Raw genomic sequence first — 23,604 nt, forward strand, 5'->3', positions numbered from 1 at the left:
AGGCATAAACTCCCTGACCGTTAAAAGTTGATATAACAGTGGCAAACGGCTGTATCCTGTTTTCTTCGGACAGAGCACTCGATGACCAAAGCCAGAGACTTTTGAATCCATGACAGTCCATAGGCCCTGCGTGAATGGATTTGCTCTCCTCATCCACAGCATGCCTTCTCCTCTCGTCCAACCCACGCAATCCTTCGCTTCTCGGCGGAACAGCTTAGATCTCTTGAAAAGATTCACGGAGGCTAGGAATTTGAATTTGGGAAAGGCCATTAATGCACAGCTGATCAGGACGTTCCAACTTGATTTAATCCAGGCGAATTATTTGATTAATATCTATGTCAAATGTGGTCAGCTTCATCTCGCCCGTCGACTCTTTGATACAATGCCCGAGAGAAACAATGTCTCTGGTAATGCACTAATGGCAGGCTATTTTCATGCTGGGTTTCCATTGGAAGCGCTTGCAGTGTTTAAATCGATGGATTTGAGCCAGCTGCCTGGGGGCCCAAACGAGTACATGCTCACAACGGTCCTCGCTTGTTGTGCGGAAGTCCGCGCCCTCGAGGAGGGTCAGCAATGCCATGAATATGCGCTGAAGTCTGGATTGGTGTCGCATTCTTATGTCAGAAATGCGCTTCTCCACATGTACAGTAAGTGTTCAGGCATGGAAGATGCGTTGCAAGTTTTCAAGACCATACCAGGTTTTGATATCTTTGCATTTAATTCCATGATCAATGGATTTTTAGAGCATGGGCAATTGAATTATGCCTTGGAAGTAGTGAGTGGTATGGTGAAGGAGGTTGCCTGGTGGGATCATGTCTCGTACGTTGCTGTTCTTGGCCTTTGCGCGGATTCAAAGGATATGAAGTTGGGAAGGCAAGTTCACAGCCAAATTCTTAGAAGAGGAGTTGAGTTCAGTGTCTTTGTTGGTAGCGCAATCGTGGATATGTATGGGAAATGGGGTGATGTTCAAAGTTCCCGGCATGCTTTCGATAGGCTGCTGAATAAGAATGTAGTCTCATGGACAGCAGTTATGGCAGTCTGTGTACAAAATGGATGCTTTGAAGAAGCCCTGAAGTTATTCCTAGAGATGGAATTAGCTGGTGTTCGGCCTAATGAGTTCACCTATGCTGTTGCTCTGAATGCCTGCGCAGGTTTGTCGGCTTTGAAAAATGGTGATGCACTGAATGCTCATGCAGAAAAATTAGGATATAAGGCTCAACTGACTGTTGGTAATGCTTTGATTAACATGTATTCTAAGAGCGGCAGTATTGATGATGCAAAGAGAGTATTCACAAGCATGCCTTATCATGACATCATTTCTTGGAATTCAATTATAACTGCTTACTCCCATCATGGGCTTGCTAAGGAAGCTTTGGAAGCTTTCCATAATATGTTGAAAGAGGTGGTTCCAACATATGTGACTTTTGTTGGGGTTCTATCAGCATGTGGTCACTTGGGTCTAGTAGATGAAGGGTTCTACTATTTGAATCATTTCATGAGGGAAGTAGGAATAGGACCTGGTGTGGAACATTATACATGTATGGTCGGGATGCTGTGTCGTGCTGGTCTACTAGATGAGGCTGATAGATTTATGAGATATAAATATGTTGATTGGGACGTCGTCGCATGGAGAACTCTTTTAAGTGCTTGTCAAGTACATAGAAATTGTGGTCTTGGTCAGAAAATTGCTGACCATATCCTTAAGTTGGATCCTGATGATGTAGGAACGTATATCTTGTTATCTAATATGTATGCTAAAGCAAACAGGTGGGATGGAGTTGCAAAAGTTCGGAAGTTAATGCGAGAAAGAGATATTAAGAAAGAACCTGGAGTCAGCTGGATACAGGTGAGGAATGAGACCCATGTTTTTGCTTCAGAGGACAAGAAACATCCGTGGATGAGCCAGATCAATGAGAAAGTAGCAGAACTAATAGCCCAAATAAAGCTAATTGGATATGTTCCGAACATTGCTAGTGCATTGCATGATGTTGAGGATGAGCAAAAGGAAGAGTACCTTAGATATCACAGCGAGAAGCTGGCTATTGCTTTTGGGCTTATTTGCACACCGCCAGGCGCACCTATCCATGTCATGAAGAACCTTCGTATGTGTGATGATTGCCACATTGCCACAAAACTTATATCAGTCATCGTAAACAGGAAGATAATAGTTAGGGATGCCAACCGCTTCCATTGTTTTGAGAGTGGAGTATGCTCTTGCGATGATTACTGGTGATCTGGGGAAAAAAAAGCTCTCTCAAAGGATAACAAAAGCAGAAGATTTGCTGGATCATATTGAAAATGCGTACTCCTGTCTTGGAGCTGCTCCTGCACATGCGGTCTGCTGATGCTGAGCTCTTTGAGTTAACTCTCTAAAGTCTTAAACGCCCATCCAGATTTTCGTGAGATATTCCTGTGATTGGTAAGCCATGAAAGAATTCTGAATCACAACTAATGCACATATGTAACATAATTAGCAGCCCATGATTTTTTTTTTTTTGAGAAATAGCAGCTCAGAATGGATAGCTTTAATTATTTGGTAATAGAGCTTTTGTTTAGGCAATGAAGAATTTTTAAGTCATTTGTGTGCTAATGAATATTAAAAATATGTGAGAATCTCACAATAGTGCTTTCCCTAGGACTTTCTTATTTGTTTCTTCCATGATCTAAATTCTGCTGTTTGTAGACAGTCATTCTCAAGATGGGTGCGTGTAGTTGTGTTGCCAACTATGAGAAGAGAAGATCTGAAAAACTAGCTCCATTTCCATCTTGTAACCTTGCTGTGTTTATGCTCTTAAGATCAGGATTTTAGTTGACTACAATCTAGTATAGTAGAAGATTTTCTGTGAAAGGTCCAATGGTGGATATAGCACTTCTCTTCACCCAAATTCGCTACCTGTAAGTTTGTTGACATCCCATATGAGGCCAGTAACTGTTTCTTTTTTTGGATATTATTAACATTGTTATGATGCGTCTTGTATTTAGATAATAGACTGCTAAAAGGGTCTCTTCACTCATGCCTTCAGCAAAGGGCTTGAAGGCTAATGCGGGGCCACATGTGCAACATCTTATGTCTCGCAACTGGCCAATCTGGGGGTTTCAGGGGCAAAGCCCCCAACCCAATTTTTTTTAGGTGTTCATACGTGTGTGGATTTCGCCCGTCTTAGGGCTTCCAGGGATTACGCCTCTGTACTTTGGAGATTTCGAGTACCTGTGAGATTAAGGGTTTTTGCGTTTGGGTCTCCTCCTCTTTGTACTTTCTCCATCATTAGTGAAGCTTTCTCCAATCATCTCTGCCTGTGGACATAGGCCATAAGTTGAACATTCAAATTTCTATGTTTCTTCTCTCTCCCTTTGTTTAGTTTGCTGTCTCTAGACCTGAACTCTGCATAATAAATATTGAAATAATAATGAACTGCATGACTGATTTTATTGCAATAAGCTATTTTTTCTTTGGGCTATGCTCGCTTCTGCAAGTGTTTCTACTAGTAGGGTATCTACATTTAGCTTCTTTTTCTCAAAAAGAAAATTCTACATTTGGCTTGTTTTGTAAGGACTGAATATTTGTAAGTTTGATAGGCATTTCATCAGTAGTAAAGCACACACTTCAGCAGGTTTCTGTGGCTGAAATATTTCCCCTTTTTTATTAGAAAAAAGAAAAGAAAAGAAATTTTGAAGAAAGAATGAACTGATGGTTGATACATAGCGTGAAAAGCTATTTTACTTGGTTGCTTCATTGTTCGTAGTTGCTATCTGCTTTCAGCACATGGTTCTCCAATAAAAGAAACCTACGTTTAGGTTCTGCTGTAGTGCGCTATCTAGTGTTTAGGTTTGAAGGTTCAGAAGTGATAAATGCATTTGAGTGATATTCTTTTGGATAAGATGGACCTTCTTTTTTCACTCCCATTTACATTCTGTTCTTCTACATGTTTGAATTTTGAAGTAGCTGTTTCTTTCAAGTTCCTGGTGAGAATGGCTGTCAGAGCCAACTGTTCAAGCTTCTTCTTCAGCAACAAGCTTTTCCATAAGTTTGCTTCTTTGTATCTGTTATATTTTTCATACATCAACTTGTTGTGATCTTCCAGGTTCCAGATTCCAGCTCATCAGGGTACTTCAGAAAGCCTTGCCCAGATTATCACATGCCGTGTCTGCTGCATCATAATCAATAAACAATTTGTGTGAGATCTCTAAACAGTGAACAGAGGGTAACATGAAAAAAAGCAGATGCAAGCAGCAAGTTCGCCACTATTTCTTGGCTGGAGGTTAGCAGCATGATCCTTGCACTAGGATTCATAAGGAAGGAGATATGAAGGTGCATAATCTATAAAGTATGCCATTGACTTCTCAGGGTCATGTACTGCAACTATATGGCTGGTGTACAATTTCAACTATGCAAGCTGTCTGAACTATATGGCTTGTGTAGAATCTCAACTATGCAAGCTGTATGTTATAGTGTCTCCATCTAGCATATTCACATCAGTTAATTTATCTTTCATTCTGAAGTCTTTTATTGTCGATATCGATGTTAGTTCACAGCATAGTTTGTCTGATTTTATGAATACATATATTTGCCAATAAAGTCTAGAAGTTTTTATTTTCATCAGATAGAAACCATTAAGTTTTTTATTGTGCTTAATTTACCATAACTTAGCTACTAATCTGAAATTATGAATACGGTGGCATGAAGCTTTATCACAGGTTCCAAAGCAATTCTTTTGTAGTAATGCATTTAAGTGGAGAAATAAGAAAATAGCCACAAACAAGTAATGGCTCAATCTTATAACTAGACAACAACAAACCCATATAGTCATGGATGTTTCTTAATAAGTAGGACTAAACTTCGCTCTCATCTAGGATACTAAACCATGACCGATGTATCTATCAGAAGCATTGCATATCCTTTTGAATATGGCCTGAAATCCCCTAGCTTATATTTTATGCATCTGGAGAAATTTGTGAATGTAATCCTATTTAGGGATTCCAATACTATTAAACTCGGAGATGTCTTCATGAACTTAACTATATAATTTTTTGCCATTCTACTTTTCTCCTGTTTATATATGTTCATTATGGACTCATTTGTATAATGGAATGTAGCTTTGCAACTACATTTAGCATCTAACATCTTTGCTTAAGCATATTAATCTTAAATATTGCTTCATCAGAATGTGCAACTTATTATACATGAACTGCCACTTCCCCCTGAGAGTACCATCAACAAACTTATCCATTCCTTTAATAATTAATACCCTTTTATTGTTAAGCCTAATTAATTCAACTGCTCACACTTTACAAGATAGTTAAACATGCAATATGCCCTGTGGGTTAGGGGAAGAGAGCTACCTAGAGCACTTCGAGATTTATTGTCTTTTGACTTTTTTAGATGCATCCATGCTAGGTGTGTATGAGCCATCGGTTCTAGCAAAAAAAAAAAAAAAAAAAGAAAAAGAAAAAAGCAATATGAAGATTGTTGTAAAACAAAATGAATAAAAGACATAGCAAAAGAAATGTAACCAAATTTTCTTTATAGATTAAATTTCCATTTGATTGCTCTTTATACAACTTGGATGAAGGAAGAGAAGAAAAATGAAAAAAAAATGGCATCAGCAAAAGCTAATCTCCATAAACTTGACAAACTCATTGAAATCAATCCTGCCATCTCTGTTTTCATCATACGCCGCAATCATCCGTTTGCATGAATCGAAGTCCGATCCTTCGCCGAAGCCCAGCATGGAGAGAATTCTCTGCAGCTCAAGTGCATCAATGAACCCGTCACCGTTCTCATCGAAGACACAGAAGGCCTCCTTCACTTCCCACAGACTAGGCTCCTTCTCATTAAATACACCAGAAATCTCATCAGATCCCATGCACCCCAGCTGATCATCTTCCTGGCTGCAACACAGTCCCATCCTCCCCATAACCATCTCCACATCTTCTCGGCTGAGATGCATGTTCCCTCTTGGCTGACTTGGTGTGCTCTTCATAAGATGATCTTCGTCAACCGCCGACGAGAAAGCGAAGAGCTCAGTATAGGAATGGAGGAAGGAAAATGATCTCAGGGAGAACTTCCGGAGTGTCATGATTAACCAGCTGAGTATTCTGCAAAAAAAGAGGAGCCCAACTGGTTCTGCCAAAGAGATGGAATGATGGAGACTTCTGGGCGATGCTTTCTCCATTGGTTTTTAGTTTATTAGTAGGCGAGGGAGAATGGGAGATGGAAAGGTAGGAGATGTTCTGGCTTTGGTTTGATGAGGGAAGAAGGGTCATGTAGGTGAAGGCTTTATAGAAGGCTATTGTAGCCGTTTGAAGGACGGCCAGTAGAGTTGTCCAGAGAGGAAGGTGCCTGGGTTGGTGCAGTGTTCCACAGAGTGATGGTTGGGATCAATATACAAAAGGTGGCGGCCATGGAAAAAGAGATAGATGAAGGAAAGGTAGTGCCTGGGTTGAAGGAGCCAGGATCCTAACTTCGTGGGACTTTGCTGGTTCTTGACCTGGTGGAAATTTCCTTGAAAGAGATGAGCAGGCAGGCCTGCTTCTATGGAATATTTTTATGATAAGAGTTGTTCCCCTCTCGTTTTCTAGTTATAGTTTTGTTGGCCGAGAAAGAAGAAAATAAAGTTAAATCAAAGGACTTGATAAGGGCAGGAATTTGGTGGACGAGCCAAGGTATGGATGCCAATTAGTTCAAGACTAAAACCTTGGCAAGAGTTGGTTAGTACTTGGCTCAAGCTAACATTCACCATTATGAGAGACTGTGTCCCAACTTCCACCTAGAACTAACTTCTACGTTTCATTGAATCATTATTAATGCTAAAGATGTTGGACTGACCTCAAATCTGGACAAAAGCATGGGTGTGTCAGACTGGAAGGTGCAACGGCGGCTATGTCGCTCCAGATGGAAGGAAGGGGTTCACCAGAAGTCCAAAATTTGGATGGAAATTGGATGGAAATTGATTTGGTATGACCTGGGATGATGCTATGTAAACAATATTTCCATGTTTTTTTTATCACAACGTCTCTATGTCCATGTACCTTTTATATGACCACGGCTGATGGAATGGGTCCAAGGAACCAGCTTAAAAGTCATTTGATGGTAGTAGAAAAGAAATTGTGATGATAGTGAATGTTCCATGGAAGCATTAATCTGGCCGCATGCTATTTTTCTCCTGATGGCTGCTTCACGTTTCATTTCCACGGCCTTTTGCGTCTCGAGTCAATCTCATCGGGTTCGCACAAACTTCCCATGATGGTTATCAGACTTTCTTGGGTTTATTCTCTCACAAAATATTTTTTAAAAAAGCTAATGCCTAAATATATAATGCCTAAAAAAATAATTTTTTTATATTTATTAATTATGAGAAAGTGACATATTTTAGAGTTTCTTATATTTAGTTAAGTATTTATTTTTATAAAAAAATTGTATAAAATATATGTTATACCCTAAAGTAAAAAAATCTTATCCTATTCTACCTAGAAGCTTAAAAATATTTTTGAAAAAAAAATCCTAATTTTCAGCTAATATTTGAATTTTATTTTCTACGTCCCATAGGACTTTATAGGAATGTGGAAAGCTACATTCTTTTATAAAAACTCCAACCAAATTTGAGATATTTCTCTATTTTTTTTTGTTGACCATACTTTTTCTTCTCTTTTTCCGCGAACCAAATAAGCTAAATAAAAATAGAATAAAATTTTTTAAGACCTTGTCTATTATTGATTTGGCTTGCTACAATAATATGGGAAAATTCTAAGAAAAATCAATAGAATGAGGGAGCCTATTATCAGTGATGGCATGATCAAATCTAATATATTTAGTTTAGCATTTGGGAATGACATTAATAAGTGTGAAACTTTAAATATAAAAGAAATAATTAGATATAAAATATTTGTGAAAAATAAATGACAATAATATTGATGTTGCAGATACAACGCACAAAAGAAAAAAGAAAAAAAAAAAGAGAGTAATGGAGAGAGAATTACAACAAATGCAACTAAAAAAAAGTTAATGAATAATTTTTGCTATTTAATTTTTTTTAAAAAATATGAGGATAATAAGAGACTTTATAACTTCTAAGCAATCTTTTCATACAATTTCATTAATTATTGCAATCACACTAGTTTGAAATAGGATTTTTTTTTGCATATTCTTTTAAAAATTCAAATTTGCATGAATACCCTCTTAAAATTTATTTTTATTTCTGTATACTCATAAAACATTATTTTTGTACAAATATCCTAATATAACGATTCTTCTAACATTAAAGAATCTAAACTATGTATTCTAACATTTTTGTTTTCTATCGCCATCATTTTATAAATGTTTCTTTTTGTGTATCATTCATTAAGAGTATTTACGTCATTTAAATTTGAAACTGTTAGTTTTTTTAACGTCGTTAGATGATATGGATATATATACAAAAATAAGAAAAAAAAAGTAGAATAGCAAAACAAATATTTTATGAAGGTAAGAATAAAAAAGAGTAAAATAGTAAAATAAGTGTTTTATGAGGGTATATAAATGAATAGATATTCATGCAAAATTCGATTTTCGGAAGGGTATTTAGAAAAAAAAAATCCAAATGTAGAATGACGTCATTATTTTCAGTTTCGGATTTTTTTTTATTTTTGAGAATTAGGGTCGGAGGAAACTCGGATAGTATGCCGTTGAGAGTGGGTTTTAAATTTAGGCCGCGTCAGACTTCTCGCCGGAGCTCTACGGCGGCGGCGGCGGCGGCGGAGGATGGCCGGGAATGGTGGAGCCCAGGAACTTTCCCCAGAGCGTGAAGCAGCAGTGCTGGGAGAAGGCGGGAGAAGGTGAAGGACCGCGACCCCGACCGGTGGCGCCGCGAGTCACTCGGCAACGTCTTCCGGAAGCTCGTCAGCTTCCCCGCTGCCTCTGCCACGAGTACGATCACATAATCCCCTGCTCCAAGGTATCGACTTGATGCTGTTTCTTTATCCATCTCTACTTTAGTGTGACAAAAAATTGGACTTTTGGGTATTTCTTCCTTCTTTGGTAGGGTTTTGTGATGCAGGTTCTTTTTGAACCAACATTAAATGATGTTGTTCCTGTGATTTTTTCCATCAGGGTTCATGTTTGGAGTGCTAATATTGGATTTATGGTGGGTTTTAGAATCAGGGGCTTCGTAAAGTGGTGTTCCTATAAATATAAGAAGGTGTCGAGAAAGGAACGATGTTCTTCTTAGATTATGAAAGTTGTTGTTGGATTTATTTCGAAGGATGATTCTAATTTTATGGTCCCAAATTTTCTGCTCTAATGTTTTCTGCTTTAGTTTGATTGCTGCATGCTTGCTGCAAATGGGAATTTGTGTGGAATTCAACATGTCAAGCTTTTAAGAAGATGGTAATTGAGATATAAATTATAGTTTATGTTTATGAATGGCAAATTTTGGAGGAAAAAATTGTAAATAGTTGCATTTAAAGGAGTTTTTTCTCCCAAGAAAAAAAAAAAAAAATGACTCTGGGAGAAAAAATCTTATAACCAGAGTGACATCTGTGAATATTAAATAGTCAGAATTTCTACACCTTCTTCTTTCCCTTTCTCTTGAAGCTTCACGAAGGAGAAGTAGAGACTCTCGAAATATCAGCTCTAACTCTCCCTAGCTCCCAGAACAGTCCATGACCATTCAAACTTCTTGTGAAAATAGACTTTTCAAGTATAAAGAAATGAAGGGGACTAACAAAGGCAGAACGGAGGAAATTCAGTAGGCTGCCCCTTCTTACATTATGACCTATTTATGTTTTTTTTTTGTCCTTTTATTGGGGTTCCACTCAAATAAAGAGGAAAGCCTCAACAGGAGGAAGCATAGAATTTGCAGTGATAGGGGATACAATGATGATAACTGATGAGATGACAAGATACTGTTCGATGAAAAATTAATGAGGCCATTAGAGTGGGGGCTTAGTCATATGCATGAGGGTCACATGAGAGGTAGGAATTGTGAGTATTCGAGTCCGGGTTTGGACATCTTGGGGAAGAATGATTTAGGGGGATCATGAAGTAACTTACTTCAGATAGTTGAGATAGTATTGCTGATAGCAGATTTTGATGTGGTTGATAACATTAGATGATTGGCAGTGTAACACAAATAAATGTTGAGATTCTGAACTCATTTATGAATTGGTAAAGTCAGGCTCAACTTTTGTCTATTGAAAGGTTCGACCGTTGAAAGTATTGAGATCTAAACATCTTCCTCCTCATCTTCTTTTTCTTTTCTTTTCTTTTCTTTTCTTGTGGCATATATCTTGGAGCAAGGAGAGAGACGTGAAGTCCATCTCTGACATAAGCAAGTATAGTTTGGATACGTGCTCAATGTGTCTTGCATGATTTCAACTTGCTGAGGAGACTTGTTGAAGACCTTGTGCTGAATGCTAAAAGAAGAAGGCATGGGTGCAAGAAAGTGGATTGGCGTAGGTCACTGGAGATTTAGATGGAAAGAACAAGACACATTAGCACTGGCTATTAGAACTTTTAAAAGAGGTTTGGCTACTCTGACGCCAGAGGTTAACAATTAAAATTTAATCTCCTTTTCTATTCTCAATTTTTTTATTGGACTTTCTTTTTTAATAAAATGAAAAATAAGTTTGATGAGTCATACCCCTTTTGAGAAAACTCGTACCAAAGTTTTACGATTTAAGTGTTAAAGTGTTATTTCGTTAAATTTGATCAAACAGATATTTGAACAACCATAAAATTTTATAATCATGTGGATCACATAAAGTGTTACCAGAACAACTGGGCTATCAAAATGGCTTCAGATCGTGTGGTTGGAATATGCACATTATGAAAAATAATCAGGATGTGAAGTTTTTCCAACTATAACTTGGTGAACATGGATAATCCTGTCATGGGATCTAATGAGATGTTGGCTTTCCCAAAGAAACAAAAATTGATGAATTTTGTGACAGTAAAATGTAGAAGAGCAGGAAATGTCTAGTGCATGCTGAAAGGATGAAAGTTCGGAATGGTCCACTGTCCACATATACAAGACCAGAAAACCTTTTTCTACTTTTGTAAACTAATTTTTTATGAGTGGATAGTAAAAAAATTGGTTTCTAAAACTCCTGACCGGAAATTGTAGATTTTTCTGGAGCTAATGATGATTTGTATTGTGAAACCCAAGCTTTGAATCGAACTGGGCCTAATCCACTTGACCGCCCCAGCCACCAGTTTTGGCCTCACGTGCGTCGCACGTGAGGGCACACAGTGAGGAGATGGGGGTTCCCTCCCAAAGAAGTCGGGGTCCCCAGTTTTAGGGCGTCCTCCTCCCCTTTGAGACCACCCGATGTAGAGCCGCCACGCCCGAGTCTCGTTCTTCCTCCTCGGGCTGCCAGCCGAGAGAAAGAGAGAGCCAAAAAAAAAAAGAAAGAAGAAGAGAGGGAAGAAGAAGAAGGCTAACCATCGCGGGCTCTTCTTCTTCTCCTGTGCGCAAGCCTCCTCCACGGGAAGAATGAGAGGGCCGGCCGCCGCGGGCACCGCCGGCCTCGACTTGGCCTCTTGCGAGCTCGCCGACCTCCCTTCGCGGGAGAAGAAAGAAGAAGAAAAAAAAAAGAGAAGAGGAGGAGAAGAAGTCGGGAGAAGAGAAGAGGAGAAAGAAAAAGAAAGAAAAACGAAAGGGGGGGGGAATAGTGGAGCCGGGAGAAGGTTCTGGAGAAGAAGAGTAGAAAAGAAAAAAAAAAGAAGGAAAAAGAAAAAAAAGAGAAGAGGAGGAGAAAGAAAAAGAAAGAAGAAAGAAAGGAGGGAAGGAATAGTGGAGCCGGGAGAAGGTTCTGGAGGAGAAGAGTATAAAAGAAAAGAAAAAGAAAAGAAGGAAAAAGAAAAAAAAGAAAAGAAGGAAAAAGAAAAAGAAAAGAAGGAAAAAAAAAGAATAAAGAGAGGGGGTGGTTTACGGGTATGAACCCGAACTCGAGGTGCTAGGCACTTCTATAGGATCAACTATGGGAGGATATTAAAATTTAAGTTTTTGTATACGTATATTGTGATGAATTTTAAAAGAAGAATATAATTTTTGAATATTAGGTTCTACGAGGAATTTGCGGAATTAATTGGATTTGTTGTGGATCGCGTTCGCAAGGTCAGTGATGTAACCTCTTTACTAGATTTATCAACAAACTAAATATCTGTTTTACGAATCAAATTATTTGTGATTACGAATTTGATGCATGGATTATATGTATATTTTTAGAATATTGTATGACTCTGATTGAACGTATTTGCTTCTGGTTCGAATTGTATTTAATTGCTCTGACATTGTATTTTTCGGCTTGAAACACTGAACATAATATAAGAAAAGATAATGACTTGTACTAGATTCAGACTTGCAGTCGGGCTATGTTGAGGACCCTGCCAATGGGGGCTAATACATGGGTACCGCAAGAAAAATAGTCGATAATATGATCCTGCCACAGGGAACATGTGGTCATAGTTCCTGACTGTTGAGTTGAATATGATAAATTGAAAGAAATTAAGATATGAACGATATTTGGTTTTGATACTGCATGTTTTCATGATTGAAATATGAAAAAGTGAACTAATTGAACTTCGACCTGGCTATGTTGAGGATCCCGCCAATGGGGGCAGATACGTTGGCAATTGACTGTCCTGAGGGACTCACCACAAGAAGATTAATCGGTGTTGATGACCCTGCCACAGGGAACATGTGGTCATAGTCCAGGATCGACAAGATGAATTGAATATGTGAAAGAATCTCGAAATCATGAAAAGAATCTTATGAATTTAAGAAATATTTGATTTGTACTTTGGAACTGCGTATATATTTATTTTCCACATATTATTGTTTGATTTATCTAGTTAGAGTGTTCATTACTTACTGGGCTGTCTAGCTCATTATACAATTTTTTGTTGTTTTACAGATTTCGAGCACTAGTCTATTGGGGTTCCAAAATGGGAAAGTGACTAGAAGGACTATGGCATAAGTTATCTTAGATTAGGGTTATTTAAGTTGATATGTTATCTTGGACATTTATTATGATTGTTGGACATTGCAAGGTTTTATTATTTTAAGAACTAGGTTTCTGCATGTTGGTAAATTATTGTTCCGCTGCGTATTTTGAACTGTGAGACCTTATGACTTGAGTTAGTCGATGGAATAAGATTGCATTTATTCAGTTAAATTATTTTAGACTTTTATAATTGAGATGTTTGGTTAAGATGCCTTGCATGCTCGTGGGGAGAGTTTTCTATGGGTGTACGGCGGTTAGCACGACCCCCGGCTCGCGATCTCGGGACGGGGGCGTGACAACTTTTATGGTATCAGAGCTTAGGTTTAAGATTACTAGGGAATAATGATTTGTCATATCAAAGCTTAGCTTTTTGGATTCGTAGAATTCGTCGAAAAATTTGAGAGATGGGGCAAGAAGACAAATATCTTTGTTTACTTTTGTTAATGGTAAATTTGTGTTATCTTATCTGAATTTTGTGATGCTGAAATTAGAATGCTAGCTAACTGTGTTTATAGCCAAAGTATAAATAGACTATTTTGAGAGTTTTCTTGGTAGAGTGATTTGTATTCCAAGATATTATTAATTGGATTTTGACTAAGTTAGGTGAAAGAGTATTAGTCTTGGAATATTATCGTGCAATGTAAGTATATTGGATGTGCAAATTGATATCGGGTACTATGATGTTACTTCTAGCTTGAAGTTAATTAATTCGGTGGCAAGTTAAGGTTCACATATGAAATGTCGTTTAAGGTTTGGGCTTATATATATTTGATGATATTCATTAAAATATTCTTCGAGGATTGAAAACTGTATGTGGATCATGTATGAAACTCCTGTGTAGATGGAGAATATATTTGGGATGAAATTCTACAATTATTCTTTGGCTTTACCGAGAATTTGAAATTGTAAATGTAGATTGAGATTTTGATTGGAGGTGATTTAGTAAATTATGAGAATATTGGTTGTTTAAATTATTTTAAGATGATCAACGATATTAACTCTGTGATTGGAAAATATTTTTTGATGGGTTTCCTTGTTAAGGAGAATTTTGTTGTCAAAGAAAAGAATATTGTTTTTGATTTTGACTGATATGGATATTATCATGTTATTAGTAGGTTCTTCTATCTGCTATGAAAAAAAAAAAGAAGAGAGAGAGAAATCTGGCATTCTAAGTCGAGGATTAATAGTTCCTGCATTAGCTAATCTTGGATTTGGTATGATTTAGTATAGATCGATTTTCTCTTTGATTTGTAGCTTATTCTTTTGAAAGAATTCAGGGATAAATATCAATCTCGAAGAATTGATTTTATTGGAGATTATAAAGTATTCATCTCGGTGAAATTATTAATAATTTAAATTATCACCTTTGGATTCAAATAATAGATCTTGTTCATGTTTATCGAAAATTATGTAATGTATATGAAACTTCAATTCAAAGTTTGGATTTATAAGCCGATCTAGGGTCTTTTGTCAATATTGTTGCGGTTGCTGATAAAATCTATATTTGCTAAAAAAATTTGAATTTTAGAGGCTTACATGATTATGATGGAAGATTTTTAATAAATGCCATAGATCTCGATGAAGAAAACTCTAGAAGAGATCGCCGAGTCAATTTTACTTATATCTATTAATTTAAGGTCTTCTAACTTGATGGAGCATTGAGAACATTTTTATAGTTATTTTTACTTGTAAGAGTTTAACTTGGAATCGTCCAGTTGAGTAGGTGAGAGAATTAAGATTTAATTTATTTTGAATTATAGTAACTAGCCTATATGGTGTTTTTGAACGTATCAATTGACTCGAGGATCAGTCTAGATGGATGTACTCGGGGGAAGTTAGAGGACGAAACCAAAAGTTCTTTTGGGCTTTACTTGGAAATTAGAATTTTGGATCTCCTTAGTTCAAAATACAAGGTAGTATTTTGATTAAAAAAAAGTTATTAGTGAATTCAAAAAAAAAAATTTGGTGGTTTGAATCAGAGTGCGCAGCGAAAGCATAGTGGTCTGAACTATTTTTCTAAGTTGGTCAGAAGTATTATCTCTTTAATTCGGCAAGTTTTAATAACAAAAGACTTGATTTGATTTTGAATTTTCGGATGTCGCTGCACTATTTTAGGTTCTCTAATTTTATGTCGTGCTAAAGAAATGCTTAACATCTTGAGACTAGAATTAATAGATCATCGATTATGATCTTGGACCTAGAATATTTTGGTGTATCCCTCTTTCCTCCTAAATCCGAAGCTTGTAATTCTTCAATTAACATCAACTCTCTATTTGATCGAAAGAGATTGAGGTTATCTATCGATCTTGATAAATATTCTACTAAGGGTGGATTAGAGTTGTTTATGACCTAATCTTGTGATAGATCGATTAATAAAGAGTAGTTGATATTTTGACAAAGAAATTTGATGTTCTTATTCAAAATTAAGACATTGACTTTTATTTATGAGAGAGAGAAGTTTGATTACATCATCTATAAAAAGAACCAAATTTGGAGGTATTGGACCTTATTCTTATGATAAGATGAAATTGTATTGATAAGTAGAATTATTGGAAGACTTGAGTTAGCCTTCTAGTAGAGAAGAATGTTGTTGATTCTATGAATAATCTGGAGGTAGCTATGTAATTTTCACCAGTGGGTTTTTCTATTGTTGACAGTTCTTGGGAGAATCTTGGGCATCCTAAATTTAGTGTTCACAGATTAATGGTTCCTTGTTGGGCTTAACCCTAGAATGCTTTAACATTGGTTCCCTACTCCTAGTTATGACATCATCAATCTATCTGTTCGAAAGGGTTTGAGGTTTTTTTTTAGGATAAAGGTTGATCATTAAATCATGGGCAAAGTTAAGAGAAGAAAAAAAAGATTATAGATTATGAAAAGTATTTGATGCTAATGCTCTAACCTATTTGTATTAAGCCGATTATGATTTTTGTGTGGAATTAATCATGAACAATTAAGTTCTTGGGCAAAGAATTATGGAATTTAAAATCCAAGGCTGGAAGGTTAGTCTTACTTTGAAAGAGATCAAAAGAACTTGCTATGAATCATAGATGGAAAGGATTAAGTTTTGAGATGCCATAGTTTTGCCAAAATCTTGTGAGCCAACATTTCAAGATGGGGATTGTTTAGAAGCTCGGGAATGATATGATGTTTCCATACTTTCCAAAATTTGAAGCCTTAAGTGAGTTAATTTCGAGGACGAAATTATTTTAAGGAAGGAAGAATGTGAAACCCAAGCTTTGAATCGAACTAGGCCTGGTCCACTTGACCGCCCCAGCCACCAGTTTTGGCCTCACGTGTGTCGCACGTGAGGGCACACAGTGAGGAGATGGGGGTTCCCTCCCGAAGAAGTCGGGATCCCCAGTTTTAGGGCGTCCTCCTCCCCTTTGAGACCACCCGATGTAGAGCCGCCACGCCCGAGTCTTGTTCTTCCTCCTCGGGCTGCCAGCCGAGAGAAAGAGAGAGCCAAAAAAAAAAGAAAGAAGAAGAGAGGGAAGAAGAAGAAGGCTAACCACTGCGGGCTCTTCTTCTTCTCCCGTGCGCAAGCCTCCTCCACGGGAAGAATGAGAGGGCCGGCCGCCGCGGGCACCGCCGGCCTCGACTTGGCCTCTTGCGAGCTCGCCGACCTCCCTTCGCGGGAGAAGAAAGAAGAAGAAAAAAAAAGAGAAGAGGAGGAGAAGAAGTCGGGAGAAGAGAAGAGGAGGAGAAAGAAAAAGAAAGAAAAACAAAAGGGGGGGAGGAATAGTGGAGCTGGGAGAAGGTTCTGGAGAAGAAGAGTAGAAAAGAAAAAAAAAAGAAGGAAAAAGAAAAAAAAGAGAAGAGGAGGAGAAAGAAAAAGAAAGAAGAAAGAAAGGGGGGATGGAATAGTGGAGCCGGGAGAAGGTTCTGGAGGAGAAGAGTAGAAAAGAAAAGAAAAGAAAAGAAGGAAAAAGAAAAAGAAAAGAAGAAGGATAAAAAAGAATAAAGAGAGGGGGTGGTTTACGGGTATAAACCCGAACTCGAGGTGCTAGGCACTTCTGTAGGATCAACCATAGGAGGATATTAAAATTTAAGTTTTTGTATACGTATATTGTGATGAATTTTAAAAGAAGAATATAATTTTTTGAATATTAGGTTCTGCGAGGAATTTGCGGAATTAATTGGATTTGTTGTGGATCGCGTTCGCAAGGTAAGTGATGTAACCTCTTTACTAGATTTATCGGCAAACTAAATATCTATTTTACAAATCGAATTATTTGTGATTACGAATTTGATGCATGGATTATATGTATATTTTTAGAATATTGTATGACTCTGATTGAACATATTTGCTTCTGGTTCGAATTGTATTTAATTGCTCTAACATTGTATTTTTCGGCTTGAAACACTGAACATAATGTAAGAAAAAATAATGACTTGTACTAGATTCAGACTTGTAGTCGGGCTATGTTGAGGACCCTGCCAGTAGGGGCTAATACATGGGTACCGCAAGAAGAATAGTCGGTGATATGACCCTGCAGAAATTAAGATATGAACGATATTTGGTTTTGATACTGCATGTTTTCATGACTGAAATATGAAAAAGTGAACTAATTAAACTTCGACCTGGCTATGTTGAGGACCCCGCCAATGGGGGCAGATACGTTGGCAATTGACTGTCCTGAGGGACTCATCGCAAGAAGATTAGTCGGTGTTGATGACCCTGCCACAGGGAACATGTGGTCATAGTCCAGGATCGACAAGATGAATTGAATATGTGAAAGAATCTCGAAACCATGAAAAGAATCTTATGAATTTAAGAAATATTTGATTTGTACTTTGGAACTGCGTATATATTTATTTTCCACATATTATTGCTTGATTTATCTAGTTAGAGTGTTCATTACTTACTTGGGGCTGTCTAGCTCATTATACAATTTCTTGTTATTTTACAGATTCCGAGAACTAGTCTATTGGGGTTCCAAAATGGGAAAGCGACTAGAAGGACTATGGCATAAGTTATCTTAGATTAGGGTTATTTAAGTTGATATGTTATCTTAGACATTTATTATGATTGTTGGACATTGCAAGGTTTTGTTATTTTAAGAACTAGGTTTCTGCATGTTGGTAAATTATTGTTCCGCTGCGTATTTTGAACTGTGAGACCTTATGACTTGAGTTAGTTGATGGAATAAGATTGCATTTATTCAGTTAAATTATTTTAGACTTTTATAATTGAGATGTTTGGTTAAGATGCCTTGCATGCTCGTGGGGAGAGTTTCCTATGGGTGTGCGGCGGTTGGCGCGACCCCCGGCTCGCGATCTCGGGACGGGGGCGTGACATGTATATTAGAGGATGGTTCCTCGTTCTTTCGGATAGATGACAACTAAGTAGAGATTATAGCTATAGAGGATAGTACTCTAGAATACCTGAAAACCATGGGATGGTAAAAGCATGAAGTTTGGTGGTAGAGGACAACAGTATTCTCTTGAAATTTCATGCAGTAAGATATTCATTTGAAACCCCTTTTTCTCTAGTTTATACCATATGCTGAGAGATATCTGCATCGTTCTTCGTAGTCATTGGAATGCTTTTTTTCTTCGAGGAAAAGAGTAGGGCTGAAACCCAAAGTCATTGGAATATGTAGTTATTCGAAGGGAAGAAATTTAGCAGCTCTTCTTCTATAGCTATTGGAACTCAAAGTTTTCGATTCATTATAATTTGAAACAGTTTTTTTGCATAAAATTGAAAACAAGAGGGTGGAAAATGGAAATTGTTCGTGAAAGTTAGAAGATGTACTCGCAAGTATTATAGTCAGTCACATGAATCTAATAGCAAGTTTGAGAAAGGAGAAGGTGATGAATTTGCATTTAATAAAAACCCAATCTAAGAAAAAAATTTCCTAATGGGCCAACTGTAGTTTTGATATTTTGATAGAAAATGCATGGATTATTACTAAACTATGGAAGGGCATTTTGAAAATTTTCTAGTATCATTTGGTGGTGCATTTGCCATATCATTGAGTGAGGAAGATTGGTGAATGGTAGTTTTCTTAGGCCAAGGAAATGTCTTGATGGTTTTATTAATCAAAAACAGAAAAAAGAAAAAAGGGTTTTTATGCCATCTTTGGTTGTGTATGAATATAGAGATAAAGAATGATTGAAAGGAAAAAGATGGTGTGTCGTTCACAAATGGAGCAGAAGCTCTGAAGAGTGAAGTGCCCTTTTTCTCATGGCTAAAATGTGTCTCTGTCTGCATAGGATATCAGGGGTTGCTTTATTTGTTTTTTAAGTCAACTTATATGTTTCACCGTCAGAAGGGCTCCTCTTTTGCCCACTCATTTGTATTCTTAGCTTCTCTTAACCTGATATATTAAATACTTAAGCAGTAAATGTAATTTCTCAATTTCCATATAATTGGATAAATTCAAAAAATGGTTGGTAAGCTTCTGATAATAAGGTGTTGGAATTCCTCTCTCTCTGTTTTTCTTTTTGATGTATGGGTAGCTTGACATTTGTCTCTCTAATATTTGCAAAATTCTGGATGGGAGGAGCACCTTGGATAATTGCCAAGTTTTGCAGGTGAGCGTGCTATTCTTGTTTTTCTCAGTGTGTTGGCTAATGGTATCTTTTCCTCTGAATGCTTGGTATTTGAAACTTTTACAGCTGAATAATTATCATGCCAGTGTTATCATGACTTGTTTAGCTTAAATTTCATTTTATGTAGTTGGAATGATTGAATACATTCAATTCAGCACTGTTGCTTGTCTTTTATGATGTTTTTTACTGAAATGTTATATTTCACAATCTGGCAGCATAATCCATTAGACTGAAATTACTCTTTCATGGGTATATATTGATTTGAAGTCTAAGCTAAAGGGGTGGCCCTTACATATAGCCTTTCTCTTTTCTCTGAAATCTCAATGTATCAGATATCTTGAACATTTAACCTAAAGAAAAGAAAAAGATTGAGTTAGTTTTATTAAGCAACTAATGCATAAAAAAAAGTCATGAAACTGTGACTTAAAGGCCCAGCTTCTTTAGTTTTATTTCCTCGCATCTAATTAAGTCATAATTTCCTATTACAAAATCCACTTATGTGGGGTCCTGATTTATGTCTTTTTGCAGATCAGATAGAATTAGGAAGAAGTGAGAAACAAAACTTTATAATTTCTGTAGAATTAAAGCCAGGTATTCAGTGGCAGTATAAAAGTTGTGTTTGAATTATACACTGTACTGATTCTGGAGGCCATCCAGTGTCAAGTTGTGCATGTTGTAAAAGCTCAACTATTTAAAGGGTCTGTTCTGGTGGTTAAGCATAACAACATTTAGTTTACTTTTGTCTGATTATGTCTATTTTTATGCTTTGATGTTTATGCTTGACTGTTTTGATGTTATGAAGTTTATCATTATTTTCAAACATCCATTGCACACAGAGTGGCAGCTAGAAAAGCTTGGCCATTTAATTATGGTGTAATCCATATAATACATACACAGTTGTTTCGCCCATACTTGATAATGTTATCTACATTATAGATTATATCCAGTGTCTTCGCCTGTTGCTTCTCACTTAAATTTATTTGACAAATAATCTGGTTTTCTCTCATTTGCAGGCAACTGTTGATCGACCTAAGGGAAATAAAACTATGATATCCAAGCCTGTCATCATACAGAAGAGCGCATATTATAGAGTTTCAGGTACTTGAAGGTTTTATCAAAAAGCTGTTTATCAGATTTATGCACAGGATTTTTAGCTAGTAGAATACGGCATGCAATACTAACTTGATTGCTAATAATGGAGCTTCCAACAACCACAGGATGAGACACAGATCTTCTAGAACTCTCTGCATATGGTAATGTCTGTCGTGCACCAGACTAACACAGTGGTCTCTGACCAGGACCAGGAACCAATTCGAATTTGGATCTTGACATGTCGGTTGTTTTTAACCGTAGGCATCTCGCCAGGAAGTTGGTGGGCTCATCATGAATTAGGTCGGGGTGGCTGGTGGTTTCGGGATCCCGTAGAAAATGCCTCTTTTATGCCTCGGGTATTAGCCACAGCTCGTATTCATTCAGTAATTCTACCCCTTCTTCATTCTTGGATCTCGCTTCTTAATATTTTGACTCTTCCATGCTGTGTCTCAGGAACCTTTTCAATACGGTCCGGATTGCTAGCTCCCGTTCATAGTTCTGCTACAGACGATACACGAGGAAGATTTTTATGGCGGTTCTTCCTTCTAATTACAGGCATATCTATGAATCTTTTCTTGGGGGGTTGTAACATCCAATGACAGAAACAGTGGTATCTGAAAAACGTCAATCTATAAAAAATCCCAAATTTCTAGCCAAGAACAGCTGGGTAAGTGATCCATGGAGTTTCAGCAGCATCTGGAAAATGTCAATCTATAAAAAAATCCAAAATTTCTAACAAAAAACAGTTGGTTAAGTGATCCATGGAGTTTTGTAGTCTAAACAATGTATTTACTTAGGTAATTGGAAAATCTTATATTAGTGACTCCAAAATATGCAATTTTTAGTGCCAGAAATTTTATATGTGAAGTATATTCTTATGGCCTAGAATGTCATCTGACTGATTTATGCAATGCATTCTTCATTTCAAATCAAGCAAAACTGACTGATATATATATATATATATATATATATATATATATATATATATATATATATATATATATATATATATTAAAAAAAGGCTATGATAAGGTATCTTAGAGTGCATCGGCATGGGACAAGTGCATCGTGATGCATAGCATCTTTGAGGAAAACTAAATTGTTTAGGAGTATCAGATTGCCTGCATTATTTTATGAAATCTTTGTTTGACAACTTTGATGTGGAGAATATTCTGTCATGCCACCACTGAAAGTTCTAAACAGAAAATCTTATGTACAACACTTGTGAATTTATCCAAGCTAGATCAACAGTGTTATACTTTGGAACACAGAAAGTATGGGATCAGGTCCCTGCTTCATTATTGGCTTTTCCATCTCTGTAAGGCTCAATTATTAGCTGACTCTGACTCATTCTTGCTATGATTGTGGAACATTACTATTCAGAAACTTAGAGGAATGCTCTGAAGTAATTGCATCTGAGCCACATTACCATTGATTCTTTTCATTTTGAATAATGTGAAATGAAATTATTATGAGAAGCATAAGGTGTATTATATTCACTTCCTAACTAAAAGAAATATAATTGATAGTCTGCATCTTAACTCAATTCTTCGGCTTGTTGCTAATAGATTCCATGAAGATGCCACCTCACTTTCAGCCAATTCTAAGTTCTTTTTCTTTCGTCAATTTATTTTTTTGATATTAAAAGATGGGAACTCCCATCACGAAATACTTACATAAAAGTAGAACATCATAAGCCCATTTGTAAAGCTCTCTTCATCTCCATATCTCCAACCTGAGAATTACATCAACTGTTCTTAGACAATGGATCCTGAGAGCAAAACCTCTGCTTTCCTCCACAAACTTGATCACATACTGTACAAGATAGACATTGGTACATCCTCAGGAAGAGAGGAATATCCATAGCTATATATATAGATACAGATTTATATCTTAATTTTAATTGTAAACAGGAAGGCCATCAAGGCCTTGGTGACCTGGGTGGGGGGTTGAAGGGGTCTCCACTCCTTGGGTTGGTGTTGGCTCCGGGTTCCTTGTAGTCCATCTCCATGTCCACCGTTTCCCTTCCTGATCTTTCCTGCTGAGGGAACACCCCCCCCACAAAAAAAAAAAAAAAATGATAAGAAAAAGCTTCTAGTCTAGTTAAATAAAAGAACTAAAGAAGAAATCCACCTCAGGCTCAAAGGGATACCCTCCTTTATCAACAGGCCTCAGAATTCCAATCCTTTTTCCAAATCCTACTGCACCCAGCAGAAAAGGGACAGGAGTTATTTCTTTCTGAGATAAAAAAGGAAGAGGACTCAATAGAAAAAGAAACTTTTGTATGGATATACTACAAGGAGAGAGGAGGAAATCACCTTGAAAAAGGGAGGATGAGAGGAGGACTGAGATGAGAAGAAGAGAGAGAAAGCGACACCAGTCCATTATCCCTCCTATGTTCTTAGAATCACAAGAATCCTCCACCAAATTTTCGTTACAGTACCTCTCTGCTCCATTTCTGTCACGGTGGCCGGCCACCGCCCACTAGCTAGTGGTGGGGACTGTATATTCTTAATGGCATGATGGCAGCACATTTGTTTCCCAAGTCCGCCTCCCAAACCACTTTTGCCCTACTTGGGAGGCACTATGGATTGGAGAGAGAGAGTTGTCTAGAGCGTTCCAAGACTTACTGTTTTTTTTGGCTTTCTTGGATATATCCATATTAAAAGTCTGTGAATCATCTGTTGTAGCAAAAAAAAAAAAAATGTGAATGAAGAGGTTCGCCTAGTGGAAGGGTGATAGCTTGATGCATCTGCTTGCCATAGATAATAATAAAGTTTTTCTTTTTCTTATATAATATATATTTATATGTATTCTATTTTTTTGAAAGAATGCGGGTTTTAGTAGCAGATATTATAAAAAATTTAAACTATATATATGTATATATATATATATATATATTTGTAGGTATGTATGTATATACATGCATATGTAAAAATTTTAGACAAGGTTTAAATATTGGTAGCAGATATG

The 23,604-nt window shown here is 37.0% G+C and overlaps 3 protein-coding genes and 1 long non-coding RNA gene across 7 annotated transcripts; 2 read left to right on the forward strand and 2 right to left on the reverse strand.

Annotated features, from left to right (window-relative positions):
- Positions 1–26: 26 nt before the first annotated feature.
- LOC103718824 (pentatricopeptide repeat-containing protein At5g39680) lies at positions 27–4,492 on the forward strand. Its single transcript, XM_008807814.4, has 2 exons — positions 27–2,419; positions 4,083–4,492. Exon 1 carries the CDS (start codon positions 110–112, stop codon positions 2,231–2,233), a length of 2,124 nt encoding a protein of 707 aa, XP_008806036.1. The 5' UTR covers positions 27–109; the 3' UTR covers positions 2,234–2,419; positions 4,083–4,492.
- A 1,063-nt stretch (positions 4,493–5,555) lies between these two features.
- On the reverse strand, positions 5,556–6,641 carry LOC103718823 (probable calcium-binding protein CML45). Its single transcript, XM_008807813.3, has one exon. The coding sequence runs from the start codon at positions 6,171–6,173 to the stop codon at positions 5,601–5,603; it is 573 nt and encodes a 190-aa protein (XP_008806035.3). The 5' UTR covers positions 6,174–6,641; the 3' UTR covers positions 5,556–5,600.
- A 2,032-nt stretch (positions 6,642–8,673) lies between these two features.
- On the forward strand, positions 8,674–21,201 carry LOC103718812. Of its 2 annotated transcripts, none has more exons than XR_005512759.1 (3): positions 8,674–8,930; positions 20,553–20,637; positions 20,757–21,201. XR_005512759.1 is itself a non-coding variant. In XM_008807796.4 (3 exons), exons 1-3 carry the CDS (start codon positions 8,748–8,750, stop codon positions 20,794–20,796), a joined length of 324 nt encoding a protein of 107 aa, XP_008806018.2. In that variant the 5' UTR covers positions 8,674–8,747; the 3' UTR covers positions 20,797–21,201. The 2 variants fall into 2 exon arrangements, 1 of the variants encoding a protein (XP_008806018.2); XM_008807796.4 differs by having other exon boundaries at positions 20,741–21,201.
- Positions 21,202–21,714: 513 nt separating this feature from the next.
- On the reverse strand, positions 21,715–23,216 carry LOC120111556. 3 transcript variants are annotated; one of them, XR_005512762.1, is made up of 4 exons: positions 22,950–23,206; positions 22,765–22,832; positions 22,569–22,669; positions 21,715–22,446 (listed from the first exon to the last, which is right to left on the reverse strand). It is a non-coding gene; the product is annotated as an uncharacterized LOC120111556 (long non-coding RNA). The 3 variants fall into 3 exon arrangements; XR_005512761.1 differs by having other exon boundaries at positions 21,715–22,672; positions 22,950–23,216; XR_005512760.1 differs by having other exon boundaries at positions 21,715–22,669; positions 22,950–23,210.
- Positions 23,217–23,604: the final 388 nt, after the last annotated feature.

Source organism: Phoenix dactylifera, chromosome 8 (assembly GCF_009389715.1).
Source record: "Phoenix dactylifera cultivar Barhee BC4 chromosome 8, palm_55x_up_171113_PBpolish2nd_filt_p, whole genome shotgun sequence".
NCBI lineage: Eukaryota > Viridiplantae > Streptophyta > Magnoliopsida > Arecales > Arecaceae > Phoenix > Phoenix dactylifera.

What these genes read in the sequence shown, in the direction of transcription:
- LOC103718824 (XM_008807814.4), top strand. Translation starts at nt 110, where the DNA reads ATGACAGTCCATAGGCCCTGCGTGAATGGATTTGCTCTCCTCATCCAC.
- LOC103718823 (XM_008807813.3), bottom strand. Translation starts at nt 6,173, where the DNA reads ATGGAGAAAGCATCGCCCAGAAGTCTCCATCATTCCATCTCTTTGGCA.
- LOC103718812 (XM_008807796.4), top strand. Translation starts at nt 8,748, where the DNA reads ATGGTGGAGCCCAGGAACTTTCCCCAGAGCGTGAAGCAGCAGTGCTGG. An exon ending in ACATAATCCCCTGCTCCAAG is followed by an intron (nt 8,931 to 20,552) that starts GTATCGACTTGA and finishes TCTCATTTGCAG; the next exon opens with GCAACTGTTGATCGACCTAA. An exon ending in CGCATATTATAGAGTTTCAG is followed by an intron (nt 20,638 to 20,740) that starts GTACTTGAAGGT and finishes CTAATAATGGAG; the next exon opens with CTTCCAACAACCACAGGATG.